General features: G+C 41.9%; 1 protein-coding gene across 1 annotated transcript in view; it reads left to right on the top strand.

Moving 5' to 3' along the window:
- LOC117515160 (neuronal acetylcholine receptor subunit alpha-7-like) overlaps positions 1–18,289 on the top strand; it is a 47,311-nt gene that overhangs the window by 10,327 nt on the left and 18,695 nt on the right. Inside the window, exons 4-7 of the mRNA XM_034175639.1 lie at positions 4,622–4,731; positions 7,037–7,116; positions 14,579–14,746; positions 17,710–17,904. Of these exons, the coding sequence (XP_034031530.1) occupies positions 4,622–4,731; positions 7,037–7,116; positions 14,579–14,746; positions 17,710–17,904 (553 nt within the window). The remainder of the gene's footprint in view (positions 1–4,621; positions 4,732–7,036; positions 7,117–14,578; positions 14,747–17,709; positions 17,905–18,289) is intronic.

The raw sequence follows: 18,289 nt of genomic DNA, 5'->3' as shown, positions 1-18,289 counted from the left end.
CGCCGTGAAGTTATGAGTAACGGCATCCGTGTGGCGGCGTGCCGAATATTGACCATTCGCCATGAAATTACGTTCTTCCTTTTGATGGCTTTAATTTTGTCACATCATCATGAAAATTGATACACAGGTCGAGCACGACAACCTCTTACAATTCATAGGGGCGTCGCCCATGGGCGGGGCAAAATGCCTCAATAGCGCCCCCTTGAAACTTTCAAAAACCCCTCCACATAGGGTTTTTTTTGGAGTAGGGAGATGAAAATTGGTACACGTGTGACGTGCACAGACATACAAAAAAGTGTCTTGCACCATGGGTCTACTCCAAACAGGAAGTCAGCCATTTTTAATTTTCTTCTCATTTTGGCGTGATTTCCACATGTTGTATTTGAACGAACTCCTCCTACGGATTTTGTCCAATGCACTTCAAATTTCTTCCACATCACCCACAGACAATACTGACCAAAAGTTATTGAAAGCTTTTCTGTATGTCGAAGGGTGTGGCCGCTATGGCGCCGCCATTTTGACCCTTCGCCATGGAACATTATACTTAAACAGGTACTGATGTCACATACTTAACACCATCAACTTCCTTCCACTTCTAAAACATGCAGAACAAGTTGGTGAACATAGGTGATGATCGCCGAGAACTTACGAGTAACGGCTTCTGTGTGGCGGCATACCGAATATCACCCCTTCGCCATGAAAATACGTTCTTCCTTTTGACTGATTTAATTTTGTCATATCATCATGAAAATTGAAACACAGGTCAAGCATGACAACCTCCTACAATTCATAGGGGCCTCGCCCATGGGCGGGGCAAAGTGCCTCAATAGCGCCCCCTTGAAAATTTCAAAAACCCCTCCCCGTAGGGTTTTTTTTTTGGAGTAGGGAGATGAAAATTGGTACACGTGTGACTTGCATAGACGTACAAAAAAGTCTCTTGCACCATGAGTCTACTCCAAACAGGAAGTCGGCCATTTTGAATTTTCTTCTCATTTTGAAATGATTTCCACATGTTGTATTTGAACGAACTCCTCCTACGGATTTTGACCTATGCACTTTAAATTTCTTTGACAACATCCAAAGATGATACTGACCCAAAGTTATCGAAAGCTTTTCTCTATGTTGAAGGGTGTGGCCGCTATGGTGCTGCCATTTTGACCCTTTGCCATGGAACATCAAATCATGATAACTCCTTCATGCTTTGCCTGATTGACTTGAAACTTCACATGTATGATGACGGTTGGCCCCTGAACACACCCGCCCCCTCTGTTTGTACACTGAGCGCCCCCTAGTGGATGAACAATCAACATGTCATAACTCCTTGATGTTTTGTGTGATTTGTTTAAAATTTTAACTGTGTGATGACTGGTTGCCCCTGCATGCACATACCCACATGTAGTCACAAGGGCACCCACTGCCCTGGGTAGGCGGTTGTGCGGAATGAGGGCCCCGTATATGACTGCTTGCAGTCCTAGTTATTATTATTATTTATTATTATTAGGGCCCGAGTAGGCAACGTCCTACGAGGACCCTATTGTAATTGCACTGTTTATTATTATTATTATTATTATTATTTATTATTATTATTATTCTACTCTTGAAATTGAAATTTCGGCCTCTTCCCATGCTCAAAAACTCACCAAACTTTCCGAAGTCGTTCGGCCAGATCCGAAATTCGATATTTTGGGGGCTTCGCACATGGTCGCAGAGAAATCGCGAAATAGCGCCCCCTAGAAATTTTCAAAAACCCCTCCTCATTGGGCTTTTTCATCGTAGCCTCACGAAATTCGGTACACATATTTACCATGCCGGGACGCACGAAAAAGTCTCTTACTGTCATGGTGAAATATCAACAGGATGTCGGCCATTTTGATTTTAAGTTTCAATTTTGAGCAAATTTTTGCCATTTTTGGCCATTTCCACTACTTACATTTGAACGAACTCGTCCTAGGGATTTCATCCGATTGTCTTCAAATTTGGTCCAAATCATCACAACACAATGGTAATCAAAAGTTATCAAAAGATTCTAGTTAAGTCAAAAGGCATGGCTGCTAGGGGTCGTCAAACTTTGGCGAGCTTTTCGGAGCACGCCATTTCACTTCGAACGGCTGTCACGCCCACATACTTCATCGTAGATCCTTCAAACTTGCTGGAGATGATGAGGGCTCCGCCCCGGAACATTTACATATCTTAGGTTCCCACCTGCGCCATAGCGCCCCCCAGTGGTGGTGGGAAATGTCCTATTTTTACTTTAAGAGGTCCTGATGTCACATACTTAACCCAATCAACTTCATTCCACTTCTAAAACATGCACAACAAATTGGTGAACGTAGGCGATGAACGCTGTGAAGTTACGAGTAACGGCGTCTGTGTGGCGGCGTGCCGAATATTGACCATTCGCCATGAAATTACGTTCTTCCTTTTGACCGCTTTAATTTTGTCACATCATCATGAAAATTGACACACAGGTCGAGCACGACAACCTCTTACAATTCATAGGGGCGTCGCCCATGGGCGGGGCAAAATGCCTCAATAGCGCCCCCTTGAAACTTTCAAAAACCCCTCCACATAGGGGTTTTTTGGAGTAGGGAGATGAAAACTGGTACACATGTGTGACTTGCATAAACGTACAAAAAAGTCTCTTGCACCATGGGTCTACTCCAAACAGGAAGTCCGCCATTTTGAATTTCCTTCTCATTTTGGCGTGATTTCCACATGTTGTATTTGAACGAACTCCTCCTACGGATTTTGTCCAATGCACTTCAGATTTCTTCCAGATCACCCAGAGATGATACTGACCAAAAGTTATCGAAAGCTTTTCTGTATGTCGAAGGGTGTGGCCGCTATGGTGCCGCCATTTTGACCCTTCGCCATATGAACATTATACTTAAACAGGTACTGAAGTCATATATTTAACCCCATCAACTTCCTTCCACTTCTAAAACATGCAGAACAACTTGGTGAACGTAGGCGATGATCGCCGTGAAGTTACAAGTAACGGCATCCGTGTGGCGGCGTGCCGAATATTGCCTATTCGCCATGAAATTACGTTCTTCCTTTTGACGGCTTTAATTTTGTCATATCATCATAAAAATTGAAACACAGGTCAAGCACGACAACCTCTTACAATTCATAGCGGCATCACCCGTGGGCGGGGCAAAATACCTCAATAGCGCCCCCTTGAAACTTTCCAGTCTCTTGCACCATGAGTCTACTCCAAACAGGAAGTCAGCCATTTTGCATTTTCTTCTCATTTTGAAATGATTTCCACATGTTGTATTTGAACGAATTCCTCCTAGGGATTTTGTCCAATGCACTTCAAATTTCTTTGACAGCATCCAAAGATGATACTGACCAAAAGTTATCGAAAGCTTTTCTCTATGTTGAAGGGTGTGGCCGCTATGGTGCCGCCATTTTGACCCTTTGCCATGGAACATCAAGTCATGATAACTCCTTCATGCTTTGCCTGACTGACTTGAAACTTCACATGTATGATGACAGTTGGCCCCTGAACACACCCAGCCCCTCTGTTTGTACACTGAGCGCCCCCTAGTGGATGAACAATCAACATGTCATAACTCCTTGATGCATTGTGTGATTTGTTTAAAATTTTAACTGTGTGATGAGTGGTTGCCCCTGCATGCACATGCCCACATGTGGTCACAAGGGCACCCACTGGCCTGGGTAGGTGGTTGCGCGGAACGAGGGCCCGTATATGACTGCTTGCAGTCCTAGTTTATATTGTAACTTGAATCTCTTTGTTCTAAGTGGTGAAACCACTTCTACCCAGTTCATCATGCACGTTTAGGCAAATGACAAACTAAAAATATATCAACCTAAGAATATAACCATTTACGTAAGTAATTACGTAATACCAAAACAAATAGCAAATAATACAAAATAATAAAATGATATATAAACACACAAATATATCTAATAACAGCTAGTCCAAAACAACAAGTCCATATGGACTGATAAAACCACAGTATGTAAATGACTAAGAACATTTTTACATTTGTATATAGATTAGAGCTCATTCACACTGACGTGAAGTGACTCGCGTTGGCTGTCGAAGCAGATTCTCAAAACTTTCTGTGAAACGAAATTCAAAATTTCCCATTTTCAACGCAGGCCGACGTAGCTCAGCAGAGGGCAACGTTGTACTGACGGAACTCAACATTTGGTGACATCCACTGACTTACTACAGGACATAGTTCACCTTTTGCCATTGGAGGCCGGGTGCTTTGGTAGGGCAAACCGCGGAGCAGTAGTGTAGATTGGCAGAGCTGTTTGTCGACTGAACTTCTGAGACATCACTTGACATAGCCTATATACACTTGATGTAACTCTGCGATTGCGTCACTTGATGTAGTGGTAGTGGGTTCAGCTTGTGACAAAACCATATTGAAAATCTTTTGTGGGACCATGATGAACATCAGCATTCCCCGACTGACGTCGACTTAGTTCCTGTGGAGTCTGGCCGACCTCGGGGCTGATTGACGTTAATCAACTTTTCACTCTCCATCAGCAAACATCGGGTAACTGCGTGAATGCACCCTTAACATAGTTCAATTTTTGGTGAACATTTGTCTCATGTTACTCTTCATATGTGTGCACACAGTACTGGACAGATTATTACCTGCAGTGGAACATGTCTGACTATCCAGGAGTGACCAACGTCCGGTTCCCCGATTATCAGATCTGGAGGCCCGACATCCTGCTGTATAATAGGTACCCATCTTCATATTTGTCATTTCCCAGCATATGTGCATCCTACACTATCCCTGAGGGTCACCGAGTCAGCGCTTATCCGTGGACACCGTAGTGTGAAGTAAATGAGAGTCTATGACTCCCCCTGGATGGGATGCCAGGTTATTGCAGGTTACTTCCCCGGGCAATGCTGGCACACATTTAGAGCGGGGTGGACTGAACCAATCCAGATTATGTGTCTTGTTCAAGGACACAGACAGTGTGACCAAGAAACCGATGTAGTCTATGGGTCAAGCAGGTTTTTTGTACCACTTAAGGGGACTAAACAACACTTACAATCCTGCCTCAGTGTACCATGGCCTACACCAAAACCTATGGTGGGCACCCCAGGGTTGTAGTTGTAGCCATGTAGGGGTCGATGAAGGATTATACAGGGGTCAAAATTTTACAATGCTCCAATCATATTAAATCATATTATTTGTCTGATCATAAAGATTCTAAAAAGGTGTAGGTTGGACTATCTGTGACTGAATGTGACGGGCCAATCCAGGTCTGCACATTTACAACCCAACTCCTGTTTTGTGCAGTTTGGAGCCGTCATAAAACTACCAGAGATTCTGCACTTCTGGAATTTCTTTGGAATCCATGTTTGGAAACAGCGGAGCAGCTTTACTTGTTCTCCTGCTGGATCTGCAGTGTTCACAGTCAGACTCTCCAAACAAGGATGTTGACTTGGTTCCAGATTTATTTTCACCACCCCTCAGTTATGATTCAATAAACATGCTAATTCAGCTAATTCCCTCCTTTTATCAGCGCCAACGATAGATCCTCCTCCCCGGATTACCACTGCACTGTTAACAAACACATCAGAGCAGATGGCGACGAGCGGCTGTGGGAGGCTCTCTGCCGGATGCTGATGAGCATTACAGCTCATTAACGGAGCAGTGTTGAGGAGCAAAGTTTGATCCTTGTGCACTGATCCCAGCAGGCTGTCAGAGGTGACGCCGCTGCAGCTGGATGTAATGAGATGAATGTGCACAGGATCAACATTTAAAGAAACGTTTTTGGATACTAACACAACCCTAACCCAAACACAACCCTAACACAACTGTAACCCTAAACCAACCCTAACACAACCGTAACACAACCCTTAACCAACCCTAACCCAACCCTAATCCTACACCAACCCTAACCCAACCCAAACCCTAACACAACCCTAAACCAACCCTAACACAACCGTAACACAACCCTTAACCAACCCTAACCCAACCCTAATCCTACACCAACCCTAAACCAACCCAAACCCTAACACAACCCTAAACCAACCCTAACGCAACCCTAAAACAACCCTAACACAGCCCTAAACCAACCCTAACATAACCCTAACCCTAACACAACCCTAAACCAACCCGAACACAACCCTAACACAGCCCTAAACCAACCCTAATCCAACTCTAACCCTAACACAACCCTAAACCTAACGCAGGCTGGGTTCTTATCTAGACCAAGGTCTCTCAGGGGTCAAGTTCTCTTGTTGCCATTTGAACTTGCAAGCATGTTATTTGAGTTTTGGAATGTAACCACTGTTGGTGAATTTCTTTAAAATACTGAGTAAATTTTGATGTGGAAACTCTCTCTCTCTCTCTCTCTCTCTCTCTCTCTCTCTCTCTCTCTCTCTCTCTCTCTGACCCCATTTACTCCATACCTCACCTGACTACCTCCCTTATTACGCCCACTAAGGATGTTAATAAAATCATCTGCATTTATTTATTTGTCTGTCTGTCCATCCGTCCGGCTGTTAGCAAGATTATGTCAAAACAACTGCACGGGTTTTTAATTAAATTTTTCTCACAGATAGATATGAGACCATGGAAGACTCCATTAAATTTTGAAGGTGATATGGATTCGGGATTAAGTTTCACTTTATATAGGCTTTGAAGGATTACGTCAAAACCACTTCACGAATTCTCACCAAATTTGCACCACAGATACGGACATGGAAGACTCCACTGAATTTTTGAGGTGATCTGGATTGGTGGACATCAGAAATGTCTGATTGCTCTTGATTTCTTTCTTTTTTTTTTTTTTACATTGAAATTCAAACATGTCCTTTACATGGGGTGGTGTGGACTTCTGACCATCTTACGTTGAGGAAATTTCTGTGTGAAAACACACCCTCTCTCTCTCATTAACCCCATTCACTGCATATCTCACTCTACCACATCACTCGTTCGACGTACTGAAGCAGTAAACAAGCTGATGGATGCTAACTGCTCACCTGTCCACCCGTCTGTCTGTGTCTTTGTCTCTGTCTGTGTCACTGTAGTGCTGATGAAAGGTTTGACGCCACCTTCCACACCAACATCCTGGTTAATTCCTCTGGTTACTGCCAGTACCTGCCACCAGGTAGCGCTCCCAGAATGCACTCTGGATCTCCCCTGCTTACACCTCCATTCCCTTCTTCTGTACAGTTTGTATTCAATTCATGACATTTAACTTTGGACATGTTTTAAGTTTGATTGTGACGTGATTAGCCTTTTCCAGGCACAACATGGATTTAAACACATTTTGAGCTCTATATTTCTTTCTTTTTTTTAAGTCTGTTTGCTGACATTATAAAATGACACTGAAACAAAGGTCTAAATGTCTCAAGCCTCTGTTGTGTGATTGATGTATTCTGCGGATCAAGTGTCTGGGAGCACATGCTGGTGCTGCAGCATTCACCACATTACAGAGCCGCATTGAGTTCTGGATGGGAACCACCCAGGCAGACAATCAGTCCATTCCCAACTCTCAAAAGGAGCCACATGTCTGCCACAGCCCGTGAAACGTGGGTGTCCCTTTGGTCTTCTCCGGCAGCTGGACTCCTTGAAGCTGAGATGCCTGCATGCTGAATCATGCACAGAGAAGATGGCCAAAATATCACAGTTGATCTTCCTTCGCAGTTCAAGTCTTAGTTTCACTAAGTAATGGCTTGTCTGACACAAAGTTAGTCCAGAGACCCAACACCAAAGACATCCAGTTGTCTTCTTCACTCACTGTTTAGCATCCACGTCCGACAACCGTAAAGTAAGACATGACGCACAAGACTTGGACCTGCTTTCTCCTGAAAAGATACTGGTATCACCAAACAGCACCAAACTCTGTCCAGCGAGATCATGACTCCATAAGATCTTCACAAGTGTCTCTCGACCTCACAGGCTGAGGACCCAGAGACATGAATGTCAACTTTCACTACACACAGATACACTTCTGATAACCGAGTCCAGGACATTTTGATCCAGAACAATTGCAAATGCAGACATACCTCACTCAACATCTCAAGTGCTACATTCAGGATGTCCATGGATTCTGCACAGCATCCTCTACAAAGTCATGGACAGCAACCCTTTCCTTGTTAACAAAGGCACCTAACACCAACAAATGTATTGAATAGAGTAAGAGCCAGCTCTCTGTGCCTTATGCACAGGTGGAAAATTCCAGAATTGGACTTAAATTACATTGGAATTCTGATACTGTGCAAGTCCACAAGTACACAAAAGTGTTGCACGAATCCAAAGTAATGCTCAAATTTGTAGAACTCCTACACCCATACATCCTGCACTTGAATGAATGAATGAATGTGAATGAATGCATTTATTCAGCACACACACACACATACTTAACAAAAAAAAATCTCGTAAAACAAAAAAACTTATAAACAATTTCACAGTTTTGTGCAGCCGAAAGGGTGTAGGCGGAAGCAAAAACTTATAAACACCCACCCCTTTACCATAATATATATATATATATATATATATATATATATATATATATATATATATATATACACTCAACAAAAATATAAACGCAACACTTTTGGTTTTGCTCCCATTTTGTATGAGATGAACTCAAAGATCTAAAACTTTTTCCACATACACAATATCACCATTTCCCTCAAATATTGTTCACAAACCAGTCTAAATCTGTGATAGTGAGCACTTCTCCTTTGCTGAGATAATCCATCCCACCTCACAGGTGTGCCATATCAAGATGCTGATTAGACACCATGATTAGTGCACAGGTGTGCCTTAGACTGCCCACAATAAAAGGCCACTCTGAAAGGTGCAGTTTTGTTTTATTGGGGGGGGGATACCAGTCAGTATCTGGTGTGACCACCATTTGCCTCATGCAGTGCAACACATCTCCTTCGCATAGAGTTGATCAGGTTGTCAATTGTGGCCTGTGGAATGTTGGTCCACTCCTCTTCAATGGCTGTGTGAAGTTGCTGGATATTGGCAGGAACTGGTACACGCTGTCGTGTACGCCGGTCCAGAGCATCCCAAACATGCTCAATGGGTAACATGTCCGGTGAGTATGCCGGCCATGCAAGAACTGGGACATTTTCAGCGTCCAAGAATTGTGTACAGATCCTTGCAACATGGGGCCGTGCATTATCCTGCTGCAACATGAGGTGATGTTCTTGGATGTATGGCACAACAATAGGCCTCAGGATCTCGTCACGGTATCTCTGTGCATTCAAAATGCCATCAATAAAATGCACCTGTGTTCTTCGTCCATAACAGACGCCTGCCCATACCATAACCCCACCGCCACCATGGGCCACTCGATCCACAACATTGACATCAGAAAACCGCTCACCCACACGACGCCACACACGCTGTCTGCCATCTGCCCTGAACAGTGTGAACGGGGATTCATCCGTGAAGAGAACACCTCTCCAACGTGCCAAACGCCAGTGAATGTGAGCATTTGCCCACTCAAGTCAGTTACAACGACGAACAAGAGTCAGGTCGAGACCCCGATGAGGACGAGGAGTATGCAAATGAGCTTCCCTGAGACGGTTTCTGACAGTTTGTGCAGAAATTCTTTGGTTATGCAAAACCGATTGTTTCAGCAGCTGTCCCAGGGCTGGTCTCAGACGATCTTGGAGGTGAACATGCTGGATGTGGAGGTCCTGGGCTGGTGTGGTTACACGTGGTCTGCGGTTGTGAGGCTGGTTGGATGTACTGCCAAATTCTCTGAAACGCCTTTGGAGACGGCTTATGGTAGAGAAATGAACATTCAATACACGAGCAACAGCTCTGGTTGACATTCCTGCTGTCAGCATGCCAATTGCATGCTCCCTCAAATCTTGCGACATCTGTGGCATTGTGCTGTGTGATAAAACTGCACGTTTCAGAGTGGCCTTTTATTGTGGGCAGTCTAAGGCACACCTGTGCACTAATCATGGTGTCTAATCAGCATCTTGATATGGCACACCTGTGAGGTGGGATGGATTATCTCAGCAAAGGAGAAGTGCTCACTATCACAGATTTAGACTGGTTTGTGAACAATATTTGAGGGAAATGGTAATATTGTGTATATGGAAAAAGTTTTAGATCTTTGAGTTCATCTCATACAAAATGGGAGCAAAACCAAAAGTGTTGCGTTTATAGTTTTGTTGAGTGTATACAACCCCTGGCAAAAATTATGGAATCACCGGCCTCAGAGGATGTTCATTCAGTTGTTTAATTTTGTAGAAAAAAAGCAGATCACAGACATGACACAAAACTAAAGTCATTTCAAATGGCAACTTTCTGGCTTTAAGAAACACTATAAGAAATCAGGAAAAAAATTGTGGCAGTCAGTAACGGTTACTTTTTTAGACCAAGCAGAGGGAAAAAAAATATGGAATCACTCAATTCTGAGGAAAAAATTATGGAATCATGAAAAACAAAATAACGTTCCAACATATCACTAGTATTTTGTTGCACCACCTCTGGCTTTTATAACAGCTTGCAGTCTCTGAGGCATGGACTTAATGAGTGACAAACAGTACTCTTCATCAATCTGGCTCCAACTTTCTCTGATTGCTGTTGCCAGATCAGCTTTGCAGGTTGGAGCCTTGTCATTGACCATTTTCTTCAACTTCCACCAAAGATTTTCAATTGGATTAAGATCCGGACTTTTTGCAGGCCATGACATTGACCCTATGTGTCTTTTTGCAAGGAATGTTTTCACAGTTTTTGCTCTATGGCAAGATGTATTATCATCTTGAAAAATGATTTCATCATCCCCAAACATCCTTTCAATTGATGGGATAAGAAAAGTGTCCAAAATATCAACGTAAACTTGTGCATTTATTGATGATGTAATGACAGCCATCTCCCCAGTGCCTTTACCTGACATGCAGCCCCATATCATCAATGACTGTGGAAATTTACATGTTCTCTTCAGGCAGTCATCTTTATAAATCTCATTTGAACGGCACCAAACAAAAGTTCCAGCATCATCACCTTGCCCAATGCAGATTTGAGATTCATCACTGAATATGACTTTCATCCACAGTCCGCAATTACTTTTCCTTAGCCCATTATAACCTTGTTTTTTTCTGTTTAGGTGTTAATGATGGCTTTCGTTTAGCTTTTCTTTATGTAATCCCATTTCCTTTAGGCGGTTTCTTACAGTTCGGTCACAGACGTTGACTCCAGTTTCCTCCCATTCGTTCCTCATTTGTTTTGTTGTGCATTTTTGATTTTTGAGACATATTGCTTTAAGTTTTCTGTCTTGACGCTTTGATGTCTTCCTTGGTCTACCAGTATGTTTGCCTTTAATAACCTTCCCATGTTGTTTGTATTTGGTCCAGAGTTTAGACACAGCTGACTGTGAACAACCAACATCTTTTGCAACATTGCGTGATGATTACCCTCTTTTAAGAGTTTGATAATCCTCTCCTTTGTTTCAACTGACATCTCTCGTGTTGGAGCCATGATTCATGTCAGTCCACTTGGTGCAACAGCTCTCCAAGGTGTGATCACTCCTTTTTAGGATGCAGACTAACGAGCAGATCTGATTTGATGCAGGTGTTAGTTTTGGGGATGAAAATTTACAGGGTGATTCCATAATTTATTCCTCAGAATTGAGTGAGTCCATATTTTTTTCCCTCTGCTTGGTCTAAAAAAGTAACCGTTACTGACTGCCACAATTATTTTTCCTGATTCTTATAGTGTTTCTTAAAGCCAGGAAGTTGCGATTGAAATGACTTTTAGTTTTGTGTCATGTCTGTGATCTGCTTTTTTTCTACAAAATTAAACAACTGAATGAACATCCTCCGAGGCCGGTGATTCTATAATGTTTGCCAGGGGTTGTGTATATATATATATATATATATATACACACACACTCAAAACAACAAATACCAAAAAAGAAAAAAAATAGCACAGACAATATAGATTAATCAGTGAACTAAAATTCTCTTCCACTGTTGGAAGAGACTGGACAAACGGGAATTTTGTCACCTGACTGATGTTCACATTTTTCAATTCAGTTTAATTTATTTTCATTATATATTGTAGCGCCAAATCACAACAAAGTTGCCTCAAGGTGCTTCACACAAGTAAGGTCTAACCTTACCAAACCCCTAGAGCAACAGTGGTAAGGAAAAACTCCCTCTAATGATTTGAGGAAGAAACCTCAAGCAGACCAGACTCAAAGGGGTGACCCTCTGCTTGGGCCATGCTACAGACACACATGAATTTGTATTACCGACTATTTTTATCGCACTTGCGTACATATGAGTGTAATCGTATCCAGATTCACCTGAGTGTATGTATGACTGCCGTGTGCAAAAAGCTACTTTCATGTTAGTTACACACTTTTCCAAAAAGCTCAAACATTTCTATCATCTCAAAAGTGTCTTCTGCTTTTCAAGTATTTCACATTGTGGAGGAGAATCAGGAGGCTTCTTGTCCTGTATGTGTGCGCTTTTAACGTTGGTCTCTGACACAAGCGGCTCCATCCAAGCAGGAAAACCATCAGCCTATCAGAAATCAATAAGTAATAAAAGCAGTTCCAGTTCTATTACCACTGTACCGAGAGCCAGGTTCTGCAAGATAAACTTGTCAGCTGTTGCTCTCAGCAGAGGAAACCTCAGGTTTGATTTAAGCAGCTGCCACAACATCTGCTGAAGTGCCCTTGAGCAAACATTGACTGATTCAAATTAATTTGAGTCACTGAAGCAGCAACGGTACTGAAACAGCAAACTAACAACACACTTGCTTTCAGTCTCCGTTTCTCACCAGCAGCATTCCAGACTGACCTGGTCCAACAGCACCCCCTGTTTCCGGACACCTAGAAGATGATCCAGTTCACAGAAACTGGTGAAATGTTGGTGTTGCTGAGAACATAAATCATTCTGTTCTGGGGAATCTGAATAAAGAGACAGAGCTTGGAAATATTGAATCCATCCATGCCGTCCAACTGTCATTTATCTGTCCACTTGTCATCCATCCCTGTCTACCCATCCATCTTTTCATCTGGCTATCCAAAAATCCATTCATCAACCCATCCACCAATTTACCTGTCTATGCATTCATCTGTCTGTCTGTCATCCATCCATCCATCCATCACCAGTCTACTCCATCCATCCACCACCTATCTAGTCATCTGTCCACCTGTATGTCTGTCTGTCCATACATCTGTCAATCCATCTGTCTGTCATCCACTCATCTGTCCATTTGTCCACCTATCAGTCTGTCTGTCCATCCAGCTAGCCATCCATCTATACATACATCCATTCATCCACCTATCTATCCATCTGTCCACCCCTCAGTTTGTCTCACCATCATTCATCTGTCCATCCATCCAGTCATCTGTCTGCCTGTCAGTCCGTATCCATACATCTGTCTGCCATCTGTCTGTCATCCATCCACCTATCTTTCCATCTGTCCACTTGTCAGTCCGTCTGTCCATCCATCCATAAACCTGTCTGTCCATCGTCTTCCTTCCAGGACTCATTGATGGACACCCTGGATGGCTTCCAGTCTTCCAAAGTAATGTAATGGACTTTAAGTTTACTGCATCAGCATCTGCTCCCAACACTGACCTGAGTTGATGAAACTAAATATGTTTTCTCCTGATTGCTCATCCAAACAATAATTACCTCGCCAAGGAGGTTATGTTTTCAGTCGCGTTTGTTTGTTTGTCTGTCTGTTTGTCAGCAGGATAACTCAAAAAGTTTTGAACAGATTTTGATGAAATTTTGTGGAGTGGTTGGAAATGACAAGAGGAACAAGTGATTAAATTTTTTAAATGTTAAAGTTAGCATTAAGCAGTTGCAGCTGTCATCACGTTCGGGTGCATTTGTTTTCAAATTGTAATATTTCTTAAATTTATTTTTGTTTATATATTATAATCTAATGATTATTATATACAATTTTAGAGAAAGAGACAAAAAGAAATAGATCACTGTGCCTATTTAGGGTCAGTGACCCTATGGCCTTGTTTAGAGAAGTGTTTCATAAATGTTAAAAAATTAATATATTTTGCAGTTTAGTTGAATAATAATTGAATTTTGTCTCTTATTTTGTTTTTGTCTATAAGCACATGCAATATCAATATCAGTGCTCAGATGACAGTAGCTTCTGGGAAAGGTGCAAGTTGCAATAACTGTGATGCCAAGCGCTAAGGATACATGCTATCCAGTCACAGCAGATGAAACTTTTTTTTACTACTGAGCAAACATCATTGTTAGACTTTTTTAGGTTCAATGATTCCACGGCGTGTAGATGTTATGGCGTCAGTGACCCATGGCCTTGGCGGAGGTTTGCACTCTCTGAGTGCTTCTAGTTAATCTCTCTTTTTCTTGGTGTTTAAATCTTCCTGTGATTTCCCTCTTTAATGATTATTTTATATCTTCACCTCCACCGGTTTGTTGGTTTTTAGCAGGAACAGATGAACCCATTTTATTCTGTGTTAACGGAAACATTTTCAGTTGTGTTGAATCTGGATCACAGGAGGTGGAAATACCACATTTCAAAATAACTTTAATTATTGTGAAATGTAATAGTTGGCTCAGAATGGCAACCTTTTTGTTTGTTTTTTTCAGGAATATTTAAGAGCACCTGCTACATCAATGTCCGCTGGTTTCCGTTCGATGTGCAGCGATGTGACCTGAAGTTTGGCTCGTGGACTTATGGTGGCTGGTCTCTGGACCTGCAGATGGTCCACGCTGACATCACCGGATACATCGCCAACGGGGAGTGGGACCTTGTAGGTGGGTGGTCAGGAGGTGTGAAGCTGCAGAGATTGTTTGCTTATTTATATTTGGCTGCTGCAGTATTTTTTTTTTTTTCAAACTTCTTAGTTTTGGAAACCCTGTGAGCTTATCTCCCAGTGAGACATCTGACTGGGACACTGAGCGCGCAGCAAAACAAACCTGCTGGTTTAATTAGTTCACCACTTTTGGAGTTTTCAGCCAGACGAGCGGAGCACAGCGGGGTGTTCGCTCTCTGAAGCAGCTGAACCCATCTGGCTGCTTACGATGGAGGACTTCCATATCATCCCTCATGTTCGGTGTTAATCTGCTGGTAATTATGGCTTCCTGCTGCTGGTGACCCCACTGGGCCTGCTGGGGTGAGCGTGAAGCTGCCACCAACTTCTACCCCAAAGCTGACGGGCCGGCTGATTTTTATTACTGTTTGATCATTCAGCCAGTGAGTGACATTTAAAATGAAACTTAAGCCCAAATGTTCTGATTTTATCAAGGAAAAATTCTTGAAGGATGCAGCCTGAGGCTCTGCAGTTTCCTATGAAAATGTGCTCCTTTAAGGGGTTTAATTTATTAATAACTCTCAGATTTCACCTGCATGTCGCACTATTTTTGCCTTGTGCACTGCAAAAATTGCCCCTCTTAAAATAAAACAATAATCCAAAATCTAGCCAAATTGTCTTGTATTAAGCAAAACCAATGGGGTAAGAAAAATGTACATTGTTAGAATTCTCAAACTAGCAAAATGTCTAGACACTGAATAATTAAAATGTGCCTTAAAACTAGACAGAATTCTTATTTTAAGATTAGTCTCTGTCTTAAAATAAGGAACACAGTCTAGTTCCGTTGCTTGGATGATTTGAAATCCAGTGTTTTTCCTTGTTACTGGTTAAATACAGCTTGATATGAGCTGGAAAAAAACAAGAAAATAAGACTTTTTTTCTAAAAATTTTTGTAAAAAAAAAAAATGCTTGACAAGATTATTTTTGTATTTAGACAAAAATTCATTTTCTTTAAATGTCTTTTTTTTTTTTACTTTCTTAGATATCAGTTTTTGCAGTGTGCATTTTAATCATCACAAAGAAAATTTAATTTGATGATATGATTATATGGTAATCCAAGCCAATCCACCTTATTCGTATAGCACATTTAACAACAAGGTCACTAAAGTGCTGCACAACAGATAGAATATAAAAAATAAAATGAGTTAAAATACAGTAGATTAAAACATACAAAAACAAAAGCTTCCGCTTTATCCCGCCCCCGGATAAAGCGGAAGAAAATGGATGGATTGATGGAAAAACAAAGGACGCTATCAGATAAGATAAAACACTAAAAGATAAAAACACATAAAAACAGAGACAGAAGTCCGCAACTCTCATGCAGTATTAAAAGCCATGGAATAAAAATATGTTTTTAAATGAGATTTAAAAGTATCCAGGTGGGGGCCATTTTGATATGAGTGGGCAGCCCATTCCATAATTTATACAATTTATACAAGAAAAAAAATCTCCTAACAAAAATTTGAGGGTGGAGCTGAGGACGAGCAAAGAGGAGGTGTGTGGCTGTGGTGAAGGAGGATGTACAGATGTTGTGTGACAGAAGAGATGGAGCTGGATGATCTGCTGTGGCCACATCTAAAAGAACAGCCAGAAGATGAGACAAGGAAGATTTACTAATGATGATTTCAGGGCCCCCAGGAGAGCTCAGTCTCCTCTGTGCCTGAATGAATGAAAAAAGTCATGTAGGAGATGAGTGGACCTCTTCTGTCTAGACATTGTTCATTCAATGAGCCGTTCAGACAGGATGTAATTGAAAATCTCTGCAGCAACATTTACCCCTTCTATCCTGCTCCTCCATCAAGCAGGAGCAATTAAAACCAGAGTCCCAGTGACACATAGTAAATGAACCGCAGCCAGACCTGAGGCGTTCTTCTGGAGGACGGCAAAGCTTGGGAGTTGTTATCTGGTTTTATGCTTTGTGGACGGACAAAGGACAAAGTCATGTAGATTTTGAGAAAAATTAGCTTTTACACACACACGCACACACCACACAACGCATATACTATGGTGTGTTTGTGTGTGTGTGGGCTATTTAGAATGGCTTTGAAAAGATTTGGATAAAGATATGTCTCACGCTTACTATTAAACACTAATATGAAGTCCTATCATCTTTCTCTTGGTGAACTGACCTTTGACTTTGTGTGATCGTGAAAGTCTGGCTCAATCTCATAACTGTTTGGAGCCTGTAAATTCCCTCCCAAATTGGCTCAATTTGGGGGGAATTGGTTAAATTTCAAGGCACGTGGACCAAATTCTATACTAATTAATTTGTGTTACTAGGTCGTACCTGGTTTCATTTGTACAAAGCCGCCTCCCACTCACAAAAATTGCATTTCTGTAAACCCTATACACCGCCGTATAAGCAGGATATTATATATTGTTTGCCTGTGTTTGAATAAATTAACTAGAATACAGCTGGATGGATTTTCACCAAACTTGGTGTGAATATTATTTGGGTTTTGTCTCCAGATGAGTAACGGTTTGGAACAGATTGGTTAACGGTCAAGCAAAAACACAGCCTAAAATCCCTTTTATCATAATATTTCTGCTACCAATGTAGCTAGAGATTTGACTGAAAGCTCATATTGATCAGTAAAGGAACTGTGATTGATTGGTAGGAGTGACATCATGATGAAGTCAGAATATGAAGTCGTATATGGTCACTGTATTCGCTGACTCAAAGTGCACTGCATGTACTGCTGACATGTATTCATAATTCATATATAAACTAATATCTGAAGCGTGCAGAGGGGGCACCAGCCCTCTGACACATTTTGTTTTTAAAGCAATATGTGCCTTTATGAGTTTTTTTCCTGATTTTCTCTTTGTCTCCTGATATCTGCTTCATCTTTTAGTTTTTGAGCGTTGGGGTGACTGTGACAGTACGTTGTGATGGTTTGCTTGCAGAGGTTCCAGGACGGAGAAATGAGCGTTTCTACGACTGCTGTAAGGAGCCTTACCCTGATGTAACCTTCACGGTGGTGATGAGGAGGAGAACGCTTTACTACGGACTCAACCTCCTCATCCCCTGTGTCCTCATCTCCACCCTCGCACTCCTCGTCTTCCTCCTGCCTGCTGATTCTGGAGAGAAGATCTCCCTGGGTGAGAACTTTCAGTGCAACTCCTCCTGAAACATCACACAATGATAACGCTCAGGTCATAGTGTTAAATCAACTCCTTCAGAGTATAAATGCCCCTGACAGAACTTCATTACCTCCGCCAACAGAGCTATGAGGAGGTAATGTTTTCAGCCCGTTTGTCTGTCTGTCGGTTTGTGAACAGCCTGTAACCCACAATTTTTCATATATCGTTATGAAATTTTTACAAAGGATTCACAGGCGTGATCTGATTGAATTTTCAAGGTCAAATATCAAAGTCAGGAAAAATCTTGGAAGATTGGAAAAAATCCCTGTTCTTTAACATTGAACAAATGTTCAAATTTCTTTCATATTTGAGTGCTTTATTGACTGACGAAGTTGATCCGGAT

The sequence above is a fragment of the Thalassophryne amazonica genome, chromosome 8 (assembly GCF_902500255.1).
Source record: "Thalassophryne amazonica chromosome 8, fThaAma1.1, whole genome shotgun sequence".
NCBI lineage: Eukaryota > Metazoa > Chordata > Actinopteri > Batrachoidiformes > Batrachoididae > Thalassophryne > Thalassophryne amazonica.
This window is presented reverse-complemented; position numbering and strand designations above follow the sequence as displayed.